At 41.7% G+C, this 25520-nt stretch overlaps 2 protein-coding genes across 8 annotated transcripts; one reads left to right on the top strand and one right to left on the bottom strand.

Annotated features, from left to right (window-relative positions):
• Positions 1 to 213: 213 nt before the first annotated feature.
• Positions 214 to 24478, top strand: LOC132242658 (cytochrome c oxidase assembly factor 1 homolog). Of its 7 annotated transcripts, none has more exons than XM_059711589.1 (8): positions 214 to 386; positions 4289 to 4390; positions 11176 to 11277; positions 13374 to 13426; positions 15422 to 15524; positions 18624 to 18769; positions 22639 to 22715; positions 24240 to 24478. In XM_059711589.1, exons 3-8 carry the CDS (start codon positions 11259 to 11261, stop codon positions 24427 to 24429), a joined length of 588 nt encoding a protein of 195 aa, XP_059567572.1. In that variant the 5' UTR covers positions 214 to 386; positions 4289 to 4390; positions 11176 to 11258; the 3' UTR covers positions 24430 to 24478. The 7 variants fall into 7 exon arrangements, with proteins under 7 accessions (XP_059567572.1, XP_059567571.1, XP_059567573.1 ...); XM_059711588.1 differs by having other exon boundaries at positions 218 to 386; positions 18621 to 18769; XM_059711592.1 differs by lacking the exon at positions 11176 to 11277 and adding an exon at positions 1206 to 1310 and having other exon boundaries at positions 222 to 386; positions 18621 to 18769.
• On the bottom strand, positions 2356 to 2632 carry LOC132211397 (small ribosomal subunit protein uS14-like). Its single transcript, XM_059656091.1, has one exon. It carries the CDS (start codon positions 2570 to 2572, stop codon positions 2402 to 2404), a length of 171 nt encoding a protein of 56 aa, XP_059512074.1. The 5' UTR covers positions 2573 to 2632; the 3' UTR covers positions 2356 to 2401.
• Positions 24479 to 25520: the final 1042 nt, after the last annotated feature.

Here is a 25520-nt window from a genome sequence, read left to right as displayed (position 1 = left end):
TAGGAGGCATGTTGGAGGCAGCCGATCCTGCCCAGACCCAGAAAACAAAAAGCGGAGATTTTTGAGGAGGCGAACCCCTGCCTGGTGGGAGCCTCAACACTAGGAAGCTGAAGCCGGACCACCGGGCGGGGTCGCTCTAGTCCACGTGGGGCAAGCACGTCCCGCAGCTGACGCTCTAGCCGCCAGAGGAGGCGCCGCCGGAAGTCTCGACTGCTCCCGGGGGGCGTGCGGCCCGCAGGCTCGTCCCGCCCCCTCCTCACCTGCGGCTCCAGCCCTGCCGCTCTCCGCCTCCGCCACCTGCTCCTTCTGCCTCCCGCTCCCTCAGCCCCGGACAAGTTAGATTCACCCCAGGGAGAAGGAGCCTGGTCCCTCCTGCGCCCCGAAAGGTTAGTTCCGGCAGCCGGAAGCCGCGGCTGCTGCGGGGCGGGCCGCTTGAAGGGCGCCCGGCCCCTCGAGGGTCATCCGCCGCTGTCGCTCGCTCCCTCCGCTGCGCGGGGCGCCGGAGGCAGGGTTCCGCCCTGGGGATGCGGCTAGGGGGCCTCCCCCCCCCCCCCCCCCCCCGCGAGCCGTGAAGCGTCTGTAGCTGATCTAGCTGTGCGGTCCCAGGAGCACATTGTGAAGAGTTGGGGGAGTTGGGGCCCCCGAGAGGTGTAACCGGGCACTCGGTGGTGGTCCTGAGTTGCACTGGGAGAAGGACCCTGCCAAGATAGTTGTAGAGTTTTCTGGCCAATGCTCACAACACCTTTTGCCCGACCACACGTGAGCGCCATACAGGGGCTGACTGTCGGTATGATTTCAGTGTAGGGCACGGTGCACGTGCATGTATGTGTATGTGTGTCAGTCTTCGTGCATGTGCGTGTGTGCGCGCGCGCCCGGTCTGCTGAGTGTAATTTTTAAAATCTATTAAAAATCTGCCCTGGCTGGTTTGGCTCAATGGGTAGAGCGTCAGCCTGCAGACTGAAGGGTCCCAGGTTTGATTCTGGTCAAGGGCACATGCCTGGGTTTCGGCTTGATCCCCAGTAGAGGGCATGCAAGAGGCAGCCAATCAATGATTCTCATCATTGATGTTTCTATCTCTCCCTCTCCCTTCCTCTCTAAAATCAATAAAATATGTTTTTTTTAAAAATCTTATATTTTGATATTTGCTTGTCTGTCTTCCCCATCTCCTCCCGATTCTCACCTGAGGGTCATTGCTCTACTTCAAGGTGTTCTCTTTGGGTAGAAGTAGCAACTCTCTGTTTAAACCGCGCATCTGACAAGCAGCCCGTGTTCCTCTGCGCAGAATCTGGCTGGCACTCCCATTGACTCCGGTGAATGAAAAGCCCTTAGCCTGGCTGAACACCCTTCAAGGTCTTGGTTCTGCTGAACTTCTCAGTCTCATCCTTCAAGGAAAACACCCCTAAACGGACACACTACTCCCCCCATGTCAACCCGCAGTAATCTCATCACTTTGGGTATGACAGAGTTGTATCATGGTTTACCCATGTTTGAAATTGACCCTTTCATTTAGTCAGAATTTGTTGAATGCCTAACATTGCCAAACACTGTTTTAGGAGCTGAGGATATAATGGGGGGGGGGGGGGGATACAGTCTACAGTTCTTTCAAAACAAAACAAAACAAAACAAAACAGCAACAAACAGCCTAATTGTGATATAGTTCGCATACTGTAGAATTAACCCATTTAAAATGTACATTGATTTTTTTTAAGATACATTCACAAAGTGGTAAAGCCATCAACACCGTTAACCTAAAAATAAAGACCTTTCAAAGTGAGAGGCAAGCAGCATTTATTTGTGACCAAAGCATTCAGGTAGAAGCCCAGGGTTATTTATGAGAAGGGGAAGGGGAACAATTACACCAATAGAAGGAAGGCATTTCTGTTGGTGCAGATCAGTTAACATAGCGATGCTAATTCTAAACAGTATTTTAAATTTTCAATTCAGATGTCATCAGCCCAGTAGTCATAATATCTACTTTCTTGTTATCTTCGCAGACAGTTCCTTTGGGACACAATGTTGCTTTCCGCCCCATCTAAAGATTCTTTTGCTCTTTTTTAATATTCCAAGATTTGAGGCTTAAGACATACAAGGCAGTTCCTCTGGGATCGCAACTGCTTTTACACCATGATCAAGTTTAAAACATTTTCTTAACCCCGAAAGAAACCCTGAACCCATGGGCAGTCTCTTCTGACTTTCTCCCCAACCCCACTGCACTCCTAGCCCTAAGTACTAATCTACTGTCTGTATATTTGCCTACTCTGGGTAATTTATATAAATGAAATCATTCAGCGTGTGGTCTCTTTTTAAAATATATATTTGAAGGTTTTTTAAAAATTATTTTATGTACAAAGCATTCTGTGATAAGGTGGATGTCTTGAACAACCCATTCATGGAAGTTCACTTAGTCCAACTTAATGAAACCTATGTCCTTCGCGTACTGATGGAAACACTGGCGACACATGTTGAGGCTGTACGTCCGGATTAGACCATGGCGGTTTGAACAGATGTGGCAAGAATGAGCATCCTGGCCAAATTTCCTCGGATGGCTCCAGTAGAGTTGCTGGTGACCCATCTTGCTCACTCTGTAGCAACGAGGCAAAAGGAAAGAGCTAGCGCACGCATGGCTTCTTGATATTTTTATGTTTAGTCTTTTTTGATTGTCTTTCACTTCACATTTATGTCATCCATGTTGTAGCAGGTATCAGTACTTAATTCCTTTATATTGCTGGATTATATTTCATTTTATGGATATACCACCGTTTATCCATTGGTCAGTTCATGGACATCAGGATTGTTTTGGCTAATATGAATAACACTGCCGTGAACGTTTATGTATAAGTTTTAATGCAAGCATCATGTCCCCATTTCTCTTGGGTATATACCTAGGAGTAGAATTGCTGGGTCTTAACATCTGAAGGAATTGCCAGACTGTTTTCTAGAGCCGCTGCACCATTTATATTCCCATCAGCAGTGTATGCTGGTTCTGATTTCTCCACATCCTTGTCAACACTTGTCAGTAGTTGTCTTTTTTATTCTAGCCATCCTCCTGGGGGTGAGCTGTGCCTAGTGGTTTTGATGTGCATTTCTCTGGTAGTCAGTGATGTTGAACATCTTTTCACGTGCTTATTGTCCATTTGTATATCTTTGGACAAATGTCTGTTTATATCCTTTGCTCAGTTTTAATCAGGTTATTATTCTTTTCATCATTGAGTTGTAAGAATTCTTTATATATTCTAGAGTGTTTTTTTAAATTATATTTTTATTGATTTCAGAGAAGAAGGGAGAGGAAGGGAGAGATAGAAACATCAATGTTGAAAAAGAATCATTGATTGGCTGCCTCCTGCACGCCACCCACAGGGGATCCAGCCCACAACCCTGGCATGTGCCCTGACTGGAATCGAACCTGTGACCTCCTGGTTCATAAGTCAATGCGCAACCCCTGAGCCACATTGGCTGAGCATATATATTCTAGATGTAAGTCCCTTATCAAATATATGAAAGCCTTGTAGATTATCCTACAGTTCCTTTAAATGAAACTCACGTGAGGTTAATATTTACTCTCTCTGAAGATCATGTTTAAGGTCTGTGGGGGCAATTCAGTGAGTAAGTTGAACAATTCCTGCTGTGTGTGGAAGGCCAGGCCCAGGAAAAAGCTGTAAAGAATATGTGTACAGCATTATGAGACTTGACAATGAAGCCAGAAGAAATAGTTTATATAATTTGTTTATTCCCTATTGAATTTTGTGTTTTCCTTACTGATTTGTAAGAGTTTTGTATAGAGATGTTCACCCATTTTGACTTAGATATGTGGCAAATATTTTCAGTCTATTTGCCTATTAAATTTTGTTTTTTATCTTTTACTATACTGATGTCTTACATTTTTTTGTGTAGTCAGTGTTTTCCTTTTGTAGGCTTTTGTGGGTGTAGTTTGGGATACTGCTTTAAATTATATGCATTACAGAAACTAACATAGTAGTTCCCTGGCTAGTGTGACATATGCATTCCTAGTACATATTTAACTTAGAGTGTTTATTATTATAGACGCTGCCTCCTTACCTCCCTGCCTTGAAAAATATGCTATAATCTGCTTCAGTTTTGTTGGTTCATTTAATTTTCTATTTCAAACAGACTTGTAGAAGTTACTCCTTTATTCTTTTATTCATGTTTAATATATTGTATTAAATTTGTGAGAGCTGTACTGGACAGTTGTCATCAAGTAGTGGTACTTATTTTATGTTAATAGAAGTTTATTTGAGGATTTAAAGAATATATTTTTATTTATTTTTAGAGAGAGAAGAAGGGAGAGGGATAGAAACATCGATGGGAGAGGAACATCATCGATTGGCTGCCTTCTGCACTGTCTCTACTGGGGATTGAGCCTGTAACCAAGGTAAGTGACCTTGACCAGAATTGAACCTGGGACCCTTTAGTCCGCAGGCCAATGCTCTATCCACTGAGCCAAACCGGCAATGGCTCTTTGAGGATTTAATATGTACAGAGCTTGGATGTAACTATATTGGTTCTATATTGATAGGGACATGCTGGGAATACAGTTTTATAAAATCTGATTAACATTTTTATATTTGTTTTTCTCATTTCATAGGTTTAACTCAAATATTTTTAAATTTTTTTTTAATTTCGTAGTGGTAATTCAAATATTTTTAAGGTCGCTGAACATTTTGAGAAACTGAGGAAAGTTATATTACCATAGCTCTCTAGTTGCATATCTTTATTTTACATACAATTTCTAGTTCTCCCTATGGCCTGATTTGTCAGGAGGATTTTGTGTTTCTTCACTGCTTAAGTTGTGGTAAAATATACATAACACAAAGTTTAGCATTTTAACCATACAATTCAGTAACAGTAAATACATTCATATTGTTGTGCAACTTTCTGAACCATTCTCTCCACACCTTTATCTTCAAAACTAAAACTCTGTATCCATTAAATAACTCTCCATTGTCTCCCTGCCACCCAGCCCCTGGCAACCATGATTCTACTTTTGTCTCTGTGAGTTTGACTATTCTAGGTATCTCATATAAGTGGAATCCTATATATGCTCTTGGCACCTTATAACATTTGGCAACTACAAATGCACTGGAAAGTTCTGCAGATGGACTTGAATGCTGCAGACACTTGGAACTTTAACATAACTTACTTGCTTAGTATCCTGCCAATACCAAGATTACACAGATGTTAAGCACCCAGCTCAGCCTGTTTATACCCCAGCTTTTTGAAAGAGGCAATACACAATCAAATAAAAAATGCCTTTATAAGACTTCTTTTCAGGGTACCAGAATCAAAGTTAAATACTGATTCCTAGTTTCCATTATTAGATTGTTACCTAGCATCACACCTGTCTATGTCAGGAATAGAGTGAGATAGCCCCAGTATTATTGAGATGAGACATATCTTCATTATGGTAGTAGTTATGCACATCTGTACTAGTGTTAAAGTTCATAGAACTGTAAACAGAAAGGCAAAGTAGTCACTTTTACTGTATGATAATTTTTACAAAGATACAGAATAAGAGGATAAACGGAAAATCATAAAACATTAGAATGCAAAAGTATTGGCAGAAAATTGAACAGTTTTGCCATTTTTAGCCCAAAGGCCTAACGCCCAAACAAAATTAGGAAGATCCTAATCTGACACAAACATGTTGAAATATTTAAACATAGACCTAGAAGTGTTTCTAAAAGTTATGGATGTACACTAGAAATATTTAAATATATTTCAATATTTCATATTTCAAAAACATAATTTGGCAACATTTGAATTTTCTGGGAATACTTAACAGTCTAACGTTTTATGATTTTCCCCCACTTTTTAAAAAATGGTAACCCAGCTGGTGTGACTCAGTGATTGAGCGTCAACCCATGAACCAGGAAGTTACAGTTCGATTTTTGGTCAGGGCACATGCCCGAGTTGTGGGCTCTATCCCCAGTAGTGGGTATGCAGGAGGCAGCCAGTCAATGATTCTCATCATTGATGTTTCTATCTTTCCCTCTCTCTCCCTCTCTCTGAAATCAACCAGATATTTATATGGCACTTTTTATCCTCTTATTGAGTATGTTTTTGAAAAATATTGTAATACAGTAAATTTGACTATTTTGCCTTTTGGTTTACAGTTCTATGAATTTTAACACATGTATAGCTTTGTGTAACCATCAATATAATCAGATATACCTCATATCAAAAATTCTCATGCTGTCTTTTCATGGTCACATCTTTCCCTCAATCATGTAATCAAAACCAAAAAGTAAATATTATGTTGTGGTTTCTAATTGTGGAAATTGGTGAAGTTGCATTTATTTCTTTTCTGTATACTAATGGTTTTATCCAAGTGTAATGGGCTAGAAAGGACAAAATCAACTTTGTCTTTAAAAAAATTTTTTCAATTACAATTTACATTCAATTTATTTTGTATTAGTTTCAGGCGTATAACATAATAGTTAGACAATCATATTTTATAAAGTGTTCCCCCTGATATTTCCAGTACACAAGTGGCCCTATACAAGTACATAGTTATTACAGTATTGACTGTATTCCCTATGCTGTACTTTACATCCACATAACTGTGTAACTACCGAGCTGTATTTCTCAGTCCCTTCATCTTTTTCATCTAGATCCCTAATTCCTCTCCCCTCTGGCAACCATTAGTCTGTTTTCTTTCAGAAACTCACAAACTTTCTCAGAAATAAAACTATTTTTGTAGTGATATCTTCTAACAGGTGGCAATGTTGTGCTATAATAGGACATTAATAAAGATTGTGATGCTTGTTGTTGGCTGAAAGTAATTACTTTAAGTTTTCACTTCCGAAAACCAGGACAGTTAATTAAGAGTTAACATTAACTATTGAATATATTTACTTGGATCCTTTCCAAAATCTCTCTTATTCTTGTAATATTCCTAGCAAACAAGTTGTGGATAAAAGTACCCGTAATACTTATGTATTTATTTTCAAATGTTTTTAAATATTTGCAGAGTTATGAGTTAACTCTTTACTTAAGGTTAACCTTTGTGGTGCGAATAACTCTAGTTTTAAGAATAAATTCATAAGTCATAGAATCTTACTAGTGAGACTTAAGTTATTTTATATTCCAGCTTTTTCTATCACATGTAGGAAGCTCGTCTGTCATTCCTCAAAATTGGTAGCATTAATTAATCAGCAAATGGAGCAGATGCAGAAGAAAGATACAGATGTCGAATGTCAGATCCTGAGTTTGAAGCTTTAATGGAGATATTCAGTGGGAAATGATGTGGGGCTTGTTAGACATCGCCCCGACCCGCGGGACAACAACGGGGGAACGAAGAGACACCCTAGGAGAATGAAACAAACAAGGGACACGAAAGAATGGAGGCAAGACAAGTCCTGATCAAGCCTCCAAATTTTATTCTCACCGTGGCAGGATATATACTGTTTTAGGGACGGGGGGTGGGTAAAGGGGTCTATGGGCAGTAACCTATTACTAGAGATTTATTAGGCTCCTGATGGCTGTGCTTATCAGCGGAGATGTGTGATTTAGCAGGCTCCTGATGGCTGTGTGCTCATCAGTGGAGATGTGTGATTTAGCGGCTGTGTGAGGGTAGTTTATCTTTAACTGCTGACCAATTTGCAAGACACAGGTGGTTTCTGGTAATTAGAAGTTTCTGGAAACTTATAGTTCTTAAGATGGCTTTGTCTAAGCCAATATCTCTAATGGCTCCCAACAAGACATGAACACTTAGATAACTCATAAGTTTTCAAACATAACGCACCCAAAAAAGGACTCCCCTTTTCCTTACACTTGTAGTGCGTTACATTTGACAGTATATACCTCCCTGGGAACTGGAACCACCATTTATCCAGATGCTCATGAAAACTGTCTCTGACCATCTTTAGGACCTTTCAACATTTTCTTTATTCTTCCTCTTAGAGTTTCTCAAATGTCATCTCATTTCTTCCTCTATCACCCTAGTTCAAACTACCATTATCTCTCTGGATACTGCTTCCTAATTGGTCTACCGAAAAGTATTATTACCTCCATTTTATTTTTCATATAAAATCTATTTTATTTTTTACCTATCATCTCTTATTCCCTCATACCCTCTTCTACTTCCCCTTCCCCCCTCTACCCTGCAATCACTGCATTGCTGTCCATGAGTTCTTTTCTTAATCTCTTCACCCCCACAATAGCTCCCCTCCCCCCGCCCCCAACAGAGCTATGCCTGTTGAGTCTGTCTATGAGTTGGTTTCTGTTTTGCTTGTTAGTTCACTTTGTTAATTAAATTCTACATATGAGTGAAATCATATGGTATTTGTCTTTCTCTGACTGGCTTATTTATTTCACTTAACATAATGTTCTCCAGGTCCATCCTTTTTATAGCTGAGTAGTATTTCATTGTGTAAATGTACCATAGCTATTTTATCCATTCATCTCCTGATGGGCACTTGGGCTGCTGCCATATCTTGGCTATTGTAAATAATGCTGCAGTGAAAATAGGGGTGCTTATATTCGTCTGAATTAGTGTTATGGGTTTCTTCAGATAAATTCCCAGAAGTGGAATTTCTGGGTCATAAAGCAGTTCCATTTTTAGTTTTTTGAGGTAACTCCATACTGCTTTCCACAGTTGCTGCATCAATCTGCATTTCCACCAACACCACACAAGGGTTCCCTTTTAAAAACTATTTTAAAAGATATAAAATCTGCCCTACCAGCATAGCTCAGTAGTTGAGAGTTGACCTATGAACCAGGAGGTCATGGTTAGATTTCCGGGGTCAGGGCATATGCCTGAGTTGTGGGCTCAGTCCCCAGTGTGGGATGTGCAGGAGGCAACCAATCGATGATTCTCTCTCATCATTGATGTTTCTATCTCTCTCACTTCCTCTCCCTTCCTCTCTGAAATCAATAAAAATATATTTAAAAAAAAAGATGTAAAATCTGATCATGTTGATTTGCTGCTTGAAACTCTTCTACTATTTACCATAATACTTAAAATAAGCCTGAAATATTTAACTTAACCCACCACATTCCTCCCTTCTCCCAACCTGTGACATGGCCTCACTGCTTTCTGCTAAAGTTTCATATCATGTCTCTTCTTCCCTGCTCACTTGCTCCATCCTATCTGGTGTCCTCTCTGTTCCTTGATTGGAGGAGGTGAGGAGACTAGATGCCAGGAGACCTGTTTTTAAGCCAACATGTACTTTAGGTGAGGACAAGATGCTTACTAATTAAGTTTGTGGCTCTGAGGGACATTTTCATAGCAGGAACTCATCACTTTTCAACTGCTCATAGTAAATCAAGGGGTAAATGCACATGAGTGTGGTCTGTGTGGACCAAAATTATATTCCAACCGAGAAAAGAAAATTTAGGACCAGGCAGTTATTACCTTTATATTTGGTAGCTTTCACTCAGTATGCCTAAAATGACTTTACTTCTATAATGTCACCCATCTAGCATTTAATTATTTGTTTTGTTTTTCATGTGTTAACATTGCCTCAGCAACTAGTTGGACCGCAAACCTATCCAGGGCTTAGATGCTGTGCAGCCTGTTCTTGAGTCTGTTGGTTCCCAAGGCAGCTCATTCCTTCCTTCTTGGGAGAGTTTTGTCTGCTAAGAAATTCTTCTCAATTTTACCTCATCTCTGGCCTGCAGTTCCACATACTGGCTCTCGTTTTCTGTGGAAGCATAGAGAACAAGCCCAACTTCTCTTACCCCATTAACCTCTTAGCTAATGAAGTAGCTGTTGTAGCTCCCAGAATTTTCTTTTAAACATCCTCAGCTTCTTTTACTATTTATAGTTATATTTACTATTCTGGGCACTTTCTACTGATGATCCACTAGTTCAGTGTTTGAAGGTGTAATTTTGGGACCACCTGTATCTGAATCACTTAAGATACTTGTTTTAACAACTCCTTTGGGATTGAGATGGTAGATTGACTTGGTGGGGGCAGGTAGAAGAGGTTAAAAGGGGGATAAATGGTGATGGAGGGAGACTTTGGGTAGTGAACACACAATACAATATAGAGATTAATGTATTATAGAATTGTACACTTGAAACCTATATAATTTTATTAACCAGTTGTCACCTCAATAAAGTCAGTAAATATTGTGATGCTTCTTATCAGTTGGAAAACAATTGCTTTGAATTTTCACTTCAGAAAAACTGGACAGTTTACTAGGAATTAATATTTGACTCTTAAATCTATGTAAAAAGATGGTACATTGACTTTTCTAATCTTGCTCACTATTGAAATCCTGCTAAAACTATACTGAAAACCCAAAAGGACAAGAACTTCAGGAAAGGAGACAATAGCAATACAATTTAGAAAACTAAATAGCCTAAGAATGAGTGGAAATTAATTTAGATTCCCAAGACTCATGGTCAACCTAAGTTGGCAGAGGGAAAAACTGAAACCAATCATATTTGCCTTATAAATCCTCAAAATAGCCAAGAACCGGCAATACCAGGTAGCTCTAGAAATTGGGATATAGGCTGAAAAAATAGGATGATTATTGCTGAGATGTAATCCTCCCAGTGGATGCTGTTCACCATGGGACACAAAGCAGATAATTTCTGAATAAAGTAGCATTTACATAAGGGAAAACATTCCAAGCATTTCTCAGGAAATTTGTGTTTATTTGAATCCCAAATTCTGAGGAAAGTTATTTATAAAGTAAGGACACAAAAAATAAATTTTTCTTAAGTATTAAACCTCAGCAGTTAATATTTTGGGATGCAATTGGTTCTAAGAGCTCCACTGACATCCAATGGAAAGCAAAAGCAGCCATGCAGACACACTGAATAGAATGTAGAGGTGCACATTTCTGGGAACTAAGACAGGAGCATTTAAGAAAAAAATTATGATCTAAGCATCAGACTTACTTCTAGCTGTTGTTATATATATGTCTATATGTTCTTCCTGTTGCTAATAGTGAGTTATAAATAGAACGAGTATTAAGGTTATGTGCATATTATATTTCATATAGATCCTATGAGCAGACAGCAAGTTTGGGAGTAAAATAAATCTATAAATTAGCAGTTACAACATGTTACTCTGTTTAGTACTGTTAACCTTGCTCTGATTTTTCAAGTTGTGTATGTACCGTAGAGTCAATGTCCAGAGATTCTGTGCCATATTAAAGCTTAGTCCCAGTCCTGCATTTGGTGAGTTTAACTTGTGTTCCCAGCTGCAGTTTGTTGCTTTGCTGCGGTACCCAGGCTCCTGCCTGGAGCCTGCTTGAGGCATTGGCCATGCGGCTGCTAAGGCCATATGGCTATGGAGAGAACAGGTGAGCGCTTGGGTGGGGTGAGCATGGGTGAGCACAGGTCTGGAGCTCGAGAGCGAGAGCTTTGTTCTCCTGGGTTTTAACCAGAAGCCTTTTCAAAATAACCAAATATCTTCCCAAGATTTCGTAGGCTTGCATTGAGGTCCACCCCCTAACCAGTTATCTTTTTCCCAGGTTAGACTGACAAGCCTCCATGATCCAGCACCTCCCCCCTCGGCCATTTTGACTTACTGAGTATGTCTTAATCTCCTCCTGTCCCCCTCTCCCATACACACAGTCCAGTACAGGACTGGGGAAGGGCGGGGTGTTAATCCCCTTGGAGGAACAAGGCCACAATTTCCTGGGGTGTGAAGCTGTAGCTTCCCGGTGAAGCAAACAGGCCTCTGCTTCCCAGCTGAGTGTGGGTAACAATGTTTGGCCTTCCCTTTGCTCTCTTTCTTTTAGTAATTAGCTAACAGTGGTAACACTTCAGTTCACCTGCCTATGTGCCTGCTTCTAGCATATTAAGATGAACCATGGTTTTGGCAATTTGGCGGGGTAGTGTAGAGCAAATAATTCACTTGATAAACTCAGCTGGTAAGACAGAGCCCAATGCCAGGAGTAATACAATACAGAATAATACACAGTGGAGTCCAGCAGCGTAGACGGCCATTCATGGCAGTGACGCCTCCATTTGCAGGCCCACTTCCTGTGGCTCCCCACCAGCTCTCCACAGTGCCGCGGCTCTTGTTTCTGCCGCGCGGCCTTTGCTTGCTGTTTTTACGGATCTGAAGCCCTTCTCCCACTCCTTCACCTTCCTCTTACTCGGAGTTGGTTTCCTTTGCTGATCTCCAGACAGGGCTGACCACGTCCTTGGTGTTGCTTCCTCTCCTGGTACACCCTCTGGTCACACTGACCAGGCTTCTGCTTGCCTCTAGGCACCTTTGTGCAAATTAGAAAAAGGCACCCACCCCTTCTTCAAGACACTTCAGAGAACTTCCAGTTGTTAGGAAACCATCTTAATAAATACAGGGTGGGGCAAAAGTAGGCTTACAGTTGTTCATATGGAAAATAATACATTAATAAGTAATAATACAAGCGTAAACTCTGTGTTGCCCCTACTCACGACTGTAAACCTACTTTTTGCCCCATTTGTATATGAGTCTAACTTGGTTACCCTGTCGGTGGCACCCTGGTAGGGTTGTGACATGCCCAGTTGCACAGTTGTATCTCGTGGTCCTATTTGTGTTGTAATTATAGTGAATTATCTGGATTCCCCTCATCACTGTTTGAAAGCCCGCAACAACCAAAAGCAAAAGAAAGAATAAAGGTACATATACATGCCACATTCTTGTCTGGAAAAAATAGCAGGGAGGACATACCTGACAAGGCTTTTGCACGAATATATTGTAATTCAGAGACACATGATTTTTTTTGACATTTCAGTATTTCTAAAATCAATGGATATCTTAAAGTCAGTATATCATGGTTGAAAGCACAGTCCCTGGAGATAGACCACCTGGGTCTGAATCCCAGTTCTACCACTTACACGCTTATTTGTGTGACGTGAGGTATGTTACTTTAACCTCTCTGGAGATGATAACAATGGTTCCTACTTCGTGGGATCGTTATGAGAATTAAATGATTATATGTACAGTGCTTACAATAATACCAGGCACCTAATAGTAAGAGATACAAATATTCACTATTATTATCAATATTATTAAAGGCTATGTATATATTTATTTCTTTTTAACCCCGAAAAGCTGTTTTTAATCCATGGTGTACAGCTTATATTGATAGCATCTTGTTTCGGTGGGCTGCTCCCAGGCCCATGATTGTGTGCACTGAGGTCACACGCCCATTGCCGCTGCAGTGCGCCCTCCCCTGCCCACATCAGTTTTCTGGTCGCTGGCTTTGGATTTTCTTCCTTAAGAGCAGAAGAGAAAGAGGAAAACTAGGGCCCTTTATAGACAAGGCTTGTTTTAGAGGTTAAACTTAACTTCATGTTCACGTTCTAAGGCTTGGATTGGTAATAAATCTTGGCTCTATAAAATTAAACACCAGAGAGAATTGGGTTTGAAAAGTGATTTTAATGTAAAATCATTTTCTAATTGCAGGGCAGATTTCCTTTGATGATTTTCAAGAAAGCCGTGTTACACAGTGGCAAAAGGTAATGAATGTTCCTGGCCAGGTTCCCCTCTAGAATCCCCCAGGATACCCTGAAGTTAGACAGTAGATGAAAATTGCTGCCTGAATAGCTGTGGGTTTCTCCTGGTCATTCATTTTCACTTGTGGTTGTAACTGCACATGAAGGATGGGGTGGCTGTTCTCTGCAGTGTTCCAGGATGTCCTTTACTCCATGCCTCCTGCTAACTTTAGGAGCTACAGTCTTGTGAGGAACTCTGCAGAGCTCTTGCTCATTGTCCTACTCTGTTGAGGGTGCTTTCAAATTAGGCAAGGTCTGACTAATGCATTCTTTGGAGATGTTCTGACCATTTTCATTATTAGACTAAATGTTTATTTCCAGATTACATTACTTTAATTGACTTTACATTAAACTTTGATAAATATTCTTGCATGCTACATTGCACCAGCTGAAACTCTTACAGCAGTTTTTGTACATTTATTTGAGGTTTCAGCTGCCTTTTCTTAGTTAAACAAAACTATATAATACATGGATAAGCGAAAACTTTACCGTGCCTCATTTTATAAGTTGATCAAAATTCTTTATATACATAAACCTGGATTCAAGGTTATTTCTGTATGAAATTAGTCAATTTTAGCACTACTTAAGGGTCTGTTTAATTGTTGGTTTCCAGAAAGAATATTCACATGAGGATATTCTTTTCCAACAGGCCTTCTTATGCATTCATTTACTGTCACATCCTGGAAATAATAAGTAGACAGTTGTTATTACTCTCCATATTCTAGAAGTCAGAGAAGCAGACAGTAAGAATGTGTTTACCTTAACTCACAGATTCAGCGTTATACCCAGTTCTACACTGTAATGCCTCCCACTCCATGAGGCCACATAAAGGCTTTGTTTTCTAAAGAAGCTCATAAAATCTAAGGTTATGTGTTCAGGACATAAATACTTATGGTCATTTTTTCCTTTACCTAAACTTGGAATTTCCATGTCAGCTCAAATCAATCTCTCTCTCTCTCTCTCTCTCTCTCTCTCTCTCTCTCTCCCCCTCTCTCTCTTTCTTTTAAGAAATGTCAGCCAAGACAGACAAAGATGAATTTTTCTCACCTAGGGTAAGGGTGTCCTCATGCTGCTTGGGCAGTCACAGCAAACTAGAAGCCCACAGAAAGAATCTGAATCACAGATGTATTTTGTTAGTTTTTTTTTTAATTGGTTATACAATTTTAGAATTTAGGCAATTTCACAGGAAAAACCATTTGAAAAAATCGGAAGGCTCATTCAGACTTGGTCCACATGTCTGCTCTCATTTGTGTGAGTTTTTCTAGCCCTTTGGGCTTTTGAATGATAAGCCCTGATGTAAACCCATATACTGCTCTGTTTTATGGTTGAGTATTTCACAGCTTTGAGTCTGGTTGAATGGTCTCCGAGAAGGAGGAGGTTTGGCCACATCAGGCCTACATGTTGCTCTTAGCCGACCCAGACCTTCAGGGGACAGGAGTTATGCAAGGTTGGCTTTGGTACTCTGAATTGGCTGAGTTGACTCTTCTCTGTCTCTTCATTCAGCCTGAAAGTCATGACCACAGTTTCCTCATCCCCAGGGTAGGACATTTTTCCTGATGTGAAAGAAAAGCAGTCAGTGGCTACCCATTCAACGGCTGACACGATCAGCTGTTGCCACAAAAGGAGCCAGCATGACATAAAGTAGCTGTGATTTTTGGCCAGGCAGCATTTGTCACACAAGTTGGGGTTCTGTCTGTCAAGACAGCAGGGCTAATGTTTGCTCTGTGCTCAGCCACTACCCCCATAGCATGGGTCCAGGATTGGGGCCACCCTCAGAAGGACACTTGCTTTGGCTCCAGAACCAGCCCTGGCATTCTGACTGGAAGCAAAGGGGGAAAGATGGCCTTGTCTCCTTGTAGGTTTCCTCCTTGCTTTTCTTTCCTTTTGGGCCCAATCTAGACCAACAAAGCCCTTCACGCAAACCTGAGTGTAACAATAAATTTTAATCTTTTTTTTTAGGCTCTAGGAAGCAGGATGCCGCAAGTGCCTCTGGGAAAAGTGATCCTTTATACCAGTGTGATGACTAGTGGGGGCTGTGCCCTTGTGTATTACCTTACACAAAGTAAGTATCCAGCAAACTGCCTGAGGCATGGCCTCTTCCTAGTTCTCTTCCCCTGTTCCTCAATCATAGGAAATACTTCACAAGCTCTCTGCAGATTAGAACTGTTTTTAGAAACCAGTACACCATTCCATTCCTGTGGCCTACTTCTTATCCTGTAATCTCAGTTTTTTAGGAGCCACAAGTGCAAATAAAAGTGTTGCTGGTGGAAATGGGTCCTTGCACGAGAATAGCATTTCCATGAACCCATGTAGGAGTATGAGGCCTGGTGGTAAGATTTATTTGGGTAGAAATACAAGGCAACCCTCAGGTTCCCAGTGTCTCATCTCTGTCCATCTCCATGAAAATGTTTAGCCTTGTCTTCATTAACCCCAGTAAAAAGTCCCGTATCCAAAAGTTCTGTCCCATGTCGAAGCTTAGTCCAGTTTCGGCCATATCTGTCCTCATCCAGCTAGTGTAGGTTGTTCTCGGATGCTCTCTGGCTGATGATGCCAGTGGTTGGAGTCTGCACAACTGCTGGCTGCATGGCTGCTATGGAGAGAACGCCAAACAAATGGGGTGTGTGTTACCAAGCAAGAGAGAGAGTGCAAGAGATTTGTTAAATAAGCTTGGGTTGTATTATCTCCGGCTTGGGAAGGACAAGAAACCCTTTTAAAATAACCAATGAGCCCTAACTGGTTTGGCTCAGTGGATAGAGCGTCGGCGTGCAGACTCAAGGGTCCCAGGTTCGATTCCGGTCAAGGGCATGTACCTTGGTTGCGGGCACATCCCCAGTGGGGAGTGTTCAGGAGGCAGCTGATCGATGTTTCTCTCTCATCGATGTTTCTAACTCTCTATCCCTCTCCCTTCCTCTCTGTAAAAAATCAATAAAATATATATTAAAAAAAAAATAACCAATGAACTTTCCCAGTCTTTTGCTTCTGCTGGTTTCATCCCCCTAACCAATCTATTTTCTAGATTTTTTTGTAGGGGCTGTGTCCCTTATCCAATCTGATCCTCTTTCCAGGCTAGAAAGACAGGTCTTTATGGTTTCAATCTTAGTCCTTCTGTGCATGCCTCATAGTAGAGAGACCCACCTCAGAACTAATGACTCACACGGGATGAGAGTGAAGGGATGCAACATTTTTTCAGGCAAATGGAAAAAAAAAAAAAAGCTGGGGTAGCAATACTCATATTTGACAAAATCTATACTAATAAAAGGGTAATATGCTAATTAGACCAGACATCTTCCGGAAGTCCTTCCGGATAAAGCTAGGGTGGCAGGCCCGAGGCAGAGGCGGATAGGGGTGAACAGGCTGGCAGGGGAGAGCAGTTAGGGGTGACCAGGCCAGCAGGGGAGGGCAGTTAGGGGCAATCAGGCAGGCAGGCAGGCAGGTGAGCGGTTAGGAGCCAGCAATTCCAGATTGCAAGAGGGATGTCCGACTGCTGGTTTAGGCCCAATGCCACAGGCATAGCTATACTAATAAAAGGGTAATATGCTAATTAGACCGGCCATCTTCTAGACATCATTCCAGATGTTCTTCCGGACAAAGCCAGGGTGGTGGGGCCGAGGCATAGGTGAATAGGGGCTATAGCTTTCCAGTTAAGCAGGCTCAATATTGGATTCAGCTTCCCAGTTTGCTAGGCTTCTTAATATCTGGTTCCCTTTGCTCCCTTCCTTTATTAATATCTAGCTACCTATACTAACAAAAGCACCCCGATTTCTCTCTATAAGAAGCCTTGCAAAAAGCAAGATGGGCGTTCACTCCAGAGCGTACACAGGAGGTCCAAGATGGTTGAGATTATGTAAAGTAAAGAGAGGTACCAGATGGTTCACAGGTGGGGAAAACGGGCTCTATTTCTCAAGTATGCTCAGCCTGTTGGCCCTGCCATTCTTTGATGTTGGTTCAGTGGAGGAGGGACCTTGAGCAGGGACTCTCTGGTGAGAGCAGGAAGTAAAAGTAGAGTCCAGGCTGGCAAAATCTTGCAGTGTGGCTTCCAGCTCCACTGCATTCAAGTGTGAATTGTACAGACAAGCCGTAGTTACTGAGACTAAGACAGTTATGGTCATTTAACTGCTACTGGTTGTGAAGCAGCAGCATTTTTTCTTTTCAGAATGATTTTCTTTGAAGCTCCTCCGTGCCCTCTCAGCGTGGCTCTTCACCCACACTCTACAGCAGTTTTGCTTTTTGCCAGGATGTTAGAATCACCAACAGATAGCCGAACAAAGCACAGTGTCTGCCACCATTCTTTCAGTTGACCAAGAGGCTCTCTCCCTCGTACCATGCAATTGTAGGGAGGTGCTTCGTGGAGTTCCTCAAAAACTTTGGGCCAAGAAGGGTACCTGAGACAGAGCAGGTTATAACTTATCTACATGAAATGTCAGCATATATCTGTAAACTTGAAAAAATAGCATTTTAATGTTCTGTAATCTTGGCCTGAGGGTTTTGTTGTTAACGATGTTATGATCTAGTTTATGCTGGTTTATCCTGACCTTCATCTTAGTGGAAGTTCAGTCATAGATTCTGGCCCCAGCTCTAACTTGAACCAGCTATGTCTCTTTGAGAAAATTAATGGTTCTAGGACCAAAAGGAGCTTGAGAGAAGATCTGATCAAACCCCTTCAGTGGTTCTCAACCTTCCTAATGCTGCGACCCTTTAATACAGTTCCTCATGTTGTGACCCCCAACCATAAAATTATTTTCGTTGCTACTTCATAACTGTAATTTTGCTACTGTTATGAATCGTAATGTAAATATCTGATATGCAGGATGTATTTTCATTGTTCGCGACCCACGGGTTGAGAACCGCTGCTAGATGAAGAAATGAGGTAGTAAATGAGGTCAGGAAATGAGAGATGAAGAAAGTGAGGCACAGAAAGGTTAAGTCCTTAGCCCAGCATCGTCTGCCACATCCCCACAGGTCCTGACTTTGATTTTGGAGTCTCTAAAATGGACAGTTTAGAATAGATTTTCCCTAATTCTTCCATCTATAAATTTCATAATTGTATCTGTTTCCATGTTGTACATAAATTGTATCATTTAACTTTCTACAGAGTCTGCCAAGTTCAGTAAAGTTCAATAAAGAGGACAAAAATGTAACAACTGTCTTTTCTATTTAGAAGCTTTCTCCAGGGCTTCCTATTACCAGTTGGCACTGGAGCAGCTGCATGGCCACCCTGAGGCCCTGGAAGCTCTGGGCACTCCTCTCAACACTCACCATCTCCAGCTCATGGACAAGTATAACTTTGTGGACATTGCTGATGCCAAGGTAACGTGCTCCCCAGCAAACTAGGCTAGGTGCCTACTGAAGGACAGGAGGGGCCGCCCTAATCCGAGAGGCAGCAGGAGTAAGGATTTGGGAGAGGTACTACTTGGGACCTTTCAAAAAAAAATTGGGGATTAATTTATTCTCGTGCATTTTTCTTCTTTTTAGGACAATTGATGTGGCAGGGAATGCAGTGTTTGTGCTCAAGTGCCATTTTGAACTGGTAGAGAAATGACCAGTGGTAGTTTGCCACTACGTATTTCAGCTTCGAACTTGAAATATATCTACAGCCAGTTAACTCTTATTCAAATGTAAACAACTTCTTTAAATTTTAGTTTTGAAGCTTATTTATTTACATTGATTGTCTGGGATTCCAGTCTATTTTTTCCAGTTATATTTTGTCTTCTTTCATAGTTTAGCTATTAAACCTCAGCCAAATATAAAATGCATTTGTCCTCCTGTTTAACAGATATGTGTTGAGTACATTCTGAGCTAGAAAAGTGGTTCTAAGTTGTGTGGGGAATACAGAAATGCAGAAGGCTTTCTGGGAGTTTATAGTTTAAAATTCCAGAATAAGACAGGGTGAAACAAATACTAGAGTGAAGGCCGTGAGTGGAGTGGTTAGTGGACTGGGGGCAACTAGAAGGCTGCAACCTCACCATGTGAGGTGCACACACTTGATTCTGTGGCCAGCAGGAGCTCTGAAGTATTTTGAAAATAAGGGTGTGATGCTTTGACCTAGTTTATATTTTTTGTTATTTTTATTATTATTTTCCATGGAAATAGTTTTATTTTCTTTCTTAACTATAGTAGCAATTTGTGCTCAAGTATTCTGATAAATATTTGGTCTGGTTTTAAAGCAAGGTGAATTCATTCAGATTGGGAATACCCAGGGACTGGGAGCCTTTAGAGAGCATTGTGGCCACCTGGGTGTACAGTGGTGCGGGCATGATTCAGAGCTGTGGGCTAGAGCAGTGGTGGGCAAACTGCGGCTCGCGAGCCACATGCGGCTCTTTGGCCCCTTGAGTGTGGCTCTTCCACAAAATACCGACTTCTGCACATGGGCCACGAAATTTCACTCGCACTGTATGTGCGCACCCGCATGTGGTATTTCGTGGGAGAGCCACACTGAAGGGGCCAAAGAGCCGCATGTGGCTCGTGAGCTGCAGTTTGCCGACCACTGGGCTAGAGGAATGAGATCTGGATATGAAGGGGGTGGTGGTTACCAGGTGATAGGAGTAGGTAACAGTTTTATAGCAGGAGAGAGGTGTGTCAGAGATGATGCTCTAATGTCTAGCATGGATGAGTGGAAAGACAGTGGTGCCATTAAGTGAGAGAGGGAACCCAAAGGAGAAAAGGGAAGAGAGTGGACATGTATTGAGTGCCTGCTAGCCTTATTTTCATTGTCTTCAACTTCCTCACACTGTGTGGTGTGGCTCCTCTGTGTTTCACCATCTCTGTTCACTTGGCTGGATCCCTGCAAGCACAAGGACTCTGAATGGCCAGAGATTGGGTCCGGCTATTCGGGGTGTCTCCCAGCTCAGAGCACAGGGCCTGGCTGAGATGCTCTAGGAGCCTGCAAGCACCTTTGCTGAAGGCAGGTTGATGCAGCATCAGCTCTCTGCTCTGGTGATCCAGTGACTGAGATGCCAAGTAGTTTTAGCGGGAACCTTCTCTGAAAGCTGGCCAGGCCCAGCTCTTCCTTTGGCCCAGTCTTCTAGCACGTCCGGCTGCTGCTGAGAGGCTCTTCCCGCCCGCAGCCCAGGCCCTCGGTGGCTGTGTGACGGTGTTGGCTGTGGTGCCGGACACTGGCCCCTGCTGCTGCTGAACCCTGTGAGAGCAGTGACAGGAGTTCAAGGCCTGCTCCTCAGAGCCTCCTCTCGACCCAGCCTTTGCTCTTCCAGTTTGTACAGTATGTGTGACATCTTGTCAGGGTTCTTCACTTCCTTTACAATCGGCTGTTGATTAGGTTGCCTCTATATAACACAGGGCATCTTATCCCCAAATCCCTACTTGGAGTTTCTTTATTTCGTTCAGAGGTGAGAAGTTTCAGTTTTTCCTAAGGAGCTGTCATATTGAAGGGTTTCCCCACAGTTGGGCTTGCAGTTGTGCCTCTGTGGCTGATGAGGTGCTTTACAGACTGGGTTCTTCACTGCCCAGACTTTGCCAAGAGTAAAGTAGGAGGTCTGATAAGCCAACGTGTTGGTAGTTAGAGACGATTTCACACATATACTTGGGGGGGAACCCCTCTGCTGCTCTTCAAAATCCTACTTCTGCCCTTTTATCACACATGCATCCCGTTTTTTGTTTTTCTTTTGGCATGCAGAGATGCTCAGTGTATGCTCTATTGCTTAATTGTATAACCCCTTGAGAAGAGCTGTGGCTTGATTCCAAAAGTAGAACTCTGAAGAATCACTTTAGTGTGACTTGGGTGTGAAGGCACCATTCCAAAGTCTGTGTCTTTAAAGTGTATTTAAATAAATGAAAGAAGATATTGGAAAACACTAATATGTGTACCCAAGCCCTCTTTCTCTCGGTGACAGTTTGCTGTGGTTAAGATACACCATCTCTCAGCCCATGAAAGTGCCTTTGCCTATCACCTGGGGCACAGGAAGGCACCCTGGGAGGCGCCTTGTGAGGGTTTCCTTGTTACAACATTGTGTCCCCTTCACTTGGCTCAAATTGTGTTTAGTTTTCATTGAGAAACAAAAGATTGCATTCAATATTTTTTAAATAGTAGCATATTAGTAAACACCTACCAGCTCACTCTGAGGTTCCCAGGCTGACTCCCTAGGCTCGGGGCATGGCAGCATCCGGGCAGCACCTGGCCATGTGGGGTGAGCCCAGCCTGTGGGGGGTGACTGGTGAGGATGAGCTAACCAAGATTTCCTTGTCTTTCCCAAATGAGCCTTTACATTTTTCTTAAGACCTGTTCTTTACGGTCCAGGTTAAAATGTGTACCAATTTGCTGGTAATAGTTTCCCCTTTTAAACAGTGGACTTTTTTTTTTTCCTTCTACTTTATTGTGAAAAGTTTTAAATATACAGAAAAAAATAAAAGAATGTATGCTGCGGACCCCACATAGTAGCTACCTGGATTCTACAAATAGTGTTTTGCTCTAATTGCTTTATCCCATACCTATTCATCTAGCCATAATAAGGTTTGTCCATGAACACCTTACTATTTTCAAACATCCACATACTTGATCTTTAAATACATAAGAATGTATATCATTAACTAGAGTTTAATATTTGTGTATGGCTCTTTCTTTTTTAGGTAAAATTTACAGTCTGTGAAAAGTACAATTTAAGTGTCTTATTTGATGAATTTTAACAAGTACCCTTCAAGCCCCTTTCTAGATGTGGACTGTACCCAACACATGATAGTTCACTCATGCTGTTTCCAGTTGGTCCCCTCTCATATCCGCCAGCCCGAGCGGAGGCAGTCACTTCTCTGATATTTTCCCCAGTGTACTTCAGCCTGTTCTAGAGTATGCAATTCCTGTTGGGTGAGGCCCTTTTCACTGAGCATGTTGTTGATACTCACCCATATTGTTGCATGTATCAGTAGTTCTTTTCTAACTGGATTTTTAAGTAATCACTGCAGGTACTCAGAGTATTGAGTTTGGCATATAAGGTCTCCTTGCTAAATAAGAGGGGGCTGCCTTTGACCTCACCAAACCATCCAAAGAGGGGCAGGACATTTGGAGGGGCCAGATAGAAAACCAGGTGGATTCTCCAGGAAGGCTGAAGTTAGAAAATAGCCAGATTCTGTAGATAAGCACTGGTTTTTATAGGGTTAGTTCTATCATTTTTTTCATCTCTTGAGAGACAGCAACATATCCAATTATATCTCTCATTTTACACTTGTAGTTGAAGATTCCTGTCTCTGGATCCAAGTCGGCAGGCCATCTCTATGTCATCTCCTCCAGGGAGGCCCCTTTTAAAAGGTATTATGGGAAAGTGGGTGGGTATGGAGGAAGGGGACCTCCTGATGGGAACAATCCTGATTCCCATTTTCATTTGTAGTTATGTAATTGTGGTAATAGGAATTACTTTTTCAAAGCTTGAAAAGTTTTACAGCCAGGACAGCAAGCTGGTGCTTTGGCTCTTAGTCCAGACATTTTATCCAATGCAATCCACCAAATTGTCTACTTATTCTGCTGAATATGAAGAACTTGACAGTTACAGTGTAGGTCTACAATAATTTTACACTTCTAACACTACTGCCTCAATCATTACATATAGATAAAGACATGGCTTCCTATTCCAAAATCATTCAACACATTCTTTATATAAGTTTGCATACCATTAATTGGCTTTACTTGTCTGGTTGCCAAAAGCTGTATTCACTCATTTCCTCAGGGAAGCTCTCTCAGAGATGTTGGCTGTTTAGCCAGGATGTGTTTTAATTCCCCAACACAAAATGAGCAGGCCACTGTTAGGCCGCCCCCTCGTGCCTCCCCCTCATGCTTCCCCCTCATGAGCACATTGACTCCAAAGTCTGGGATTAGTGGAGGAGCTGGCCAGGTTCCAGCCAGAATTGAAGGCCCAAGTGAATGAGGAAATGGGGAGTAAGGTGCTCCTTTTTCCCGAGGCCCCTTCAATTTACCCATCAGTCATTCATTGGTAACTTGCCTTGAAATGATGCTGGTTAAATAATGAGAGCCTATAATCAAACATAAGCCCTAGCCAGTGTGACACACCCTAACCATCATTCTGGTCCAGGAGGTTGCTGGTTAGATTCCTGGTCAAGGGCACATGCCCTGGTTGCAGCTTGATCCCTGGGTATGGGGTGTGTAGGAGGCAGCTAATTGATTTTCTCTCTCTCTCCCCTCCTGCTCTCCCACCCTCTTTCCCTCCCTCCCTCTCACTTGAAAAATCAATCAACTATTCTTTAAAAATAAATAAAATGTGAAAATGTTATGTTCACCTCGTTATAACATGAATTAGTGTTTACAAAATTTAAGACAATGATTCCAAACACCTGTTTTTCCCCCCTTTTTGACCATTTGACCATGTCATTTGCCAGTGTTTTCTGGATTACTTTTGGTTTCTATCAGGTGGCACCTTCAGGAGGTCTTCTTAGAGCTCAAGGATGGTCAGCAGATTCCCGTGTTCAAGCTCAGACAGGAGAATGGTGATGAAGTAAAAGTGGAGTAAAGGTGATCAAAAAGACCCAGCTTTCTCCAAGCACGGCCTTCCCTCATCAACATGTCCCCTCTATGCCCTCGAGCCAGTTTTCCAGCCACCAGAGCGATGATTATATGTGCTGGCATATGGTAACTTTGTTTTAATTCTGATTCGACCACAATAAACACTATTGAGGTTTTATTTAATCAGACAGAAACGTTTACTCTAAGTTTATAATTATTTGAAAGTTCTCTACAAAGGCACAGACTAAAAGGCATCAGTATTAATGAGATATTTGTTGATTTTTTGGTTCTCATCTCTTTTCTTTTCCTCTCCCCAAGCGCTCCTCCTACTTTTCAGCTCCGTCAGTGCGAAGAAGATTTACTAAAGAGGTTTTTAATTGTCCATGTTGGAATGCTCAGGAAGTATAGCCTTTTGTATCCATCACTCTACCCTGAATTCATATTGTTAAGTAGCTTGTGGGCATTCTCATTTTGTAACTTATTGCTTCGTTGTTGTTTTATTTTCTGATTTGTTTTTTAGTTATCAACTGTCTGCCCAAATAAAGGTTTGAAAAATAGCTGCTTTACTTAAAACATTTGGAAAGCCTAAAAAATTTGTATCAGTACATAAGCACATGTAAAACATAGGAAAGTTAGAACTAATAGGTCCTTATCCTCAGCTTTCCAAACAACTTAACCACATATTAGAGAACCAGACTTAGCTTTTTAGTAGTTTTATAAGGGGATTGTTTTAGAAAGTCAAAGATCTTCATTCCCTCTGAGCACCAGAGCCTACAAAAACTAGAGGTCAGGTACCTTTGTTTTAAAGAACTTAACATAGATGTATACATAGCCCACGGACACAGACAATAGTGCAGTGAAGGCCTGAGGATGGAATGGGAGCAGAGTAGAGGGATTCAGTGGGGGGTGGAGGATGGGGAGTGGGATATCTTTAATACTTGCAACAATAAAGATAAATAAAAAAAACACACACAGAGCCAATTTAACCCTCTTAGTGTTATAGGCTTCATGCAATTATAATTGTCTACAATAACAGACATGCTTGAGCTCTTTTTCTACATTCTTTTTTTTCTTTCTTTATTTTTTTGAATCTTAATTATTGACAGTATTACATATATTCCCCCTTTTTTTCCCTATTGCCCCCTTCCACCCAGTTCCTGCCCTGCTCTGGGCCTTCACCACTCTAATGTCTGTGTCCAGAGGTAAGATCTTTGGTTAATTTCTTCCTGCTCCTCCTCCCCTCTTCTGAGATTTGTCAGTCTGTTCCTTGCTCCCATGCCTCTGATTTTATTTTATTCATCAGTTTATTTTGTTTATTAGATTTCTTGTTCTTTTATTTTGATTTTTAGGTTCAATTGTTGATAGATATGTATTTGTTGCCAGTTCATAATTTTTAACTCTTCTTCTCCTCCTCCTCCTTCTTCTTTCTCCTCCTCCCTCCTTCCTTTTCCTTTTCTTCCACCTTCTCCTCTCCTCCTTCTTCCTTCCTCCTCCTCCTCCTCCTCTTTCTCTTCCTTTCTCTTCCCCTTCCTCTTCTTAAAGAATACCCTTCAACAATTTATGAAATTTTGATTTGGTGATGATGAACTCCTTTAGCTT

Source organism: Myotis daubentonii, chromosome 10 (assembly GCF_963259705.1).
Source record: "Myotis daubentonii chromosome 10, mMyoDau2.1, whole genome shotgun sequence".
In the NCBI taxonomy this organism is placed as follows: domain Eukaryota; kingdom Metazoa; phylum Chordata; class Mammalia; order Chiroptera; family Vespertilionidae; genus Myotis; species Myotis daubentonii.
The sequence above is the reverse complement of the archived record's forward strand: the minus strand, read 5'-3'. Positions and strand labels throughout refer to the sequence as shown.

Excerpts from the sequence above, each read along its gene's own strand:
- LOC132211397 (XM_059656091.1), bottom strand. The coding sequence starts at position 2,572 with ATGGGTCACCAGCAACTCTACTGGAGCCATCCGAGGAAATTTGGCCAG.
- LOC132242658 (XM_059711588.1), top strand. Across the intron at positions 13,427-15,421 it reads GTGTTACACAGTGGCAAAAG|GCTCTAGGAAGCAGGATGCC; the intron begins GTAATGAATGTT and ends CTTTTTTTTTAG. Across the intron at positions 15,525-18,620 it reads TGTGTATTACCTTACACAAA|AAGCTTTCTCCAGGGCTTCC; the intron begins GTAAGTATCCAG and ends TTTTCTATTTAG.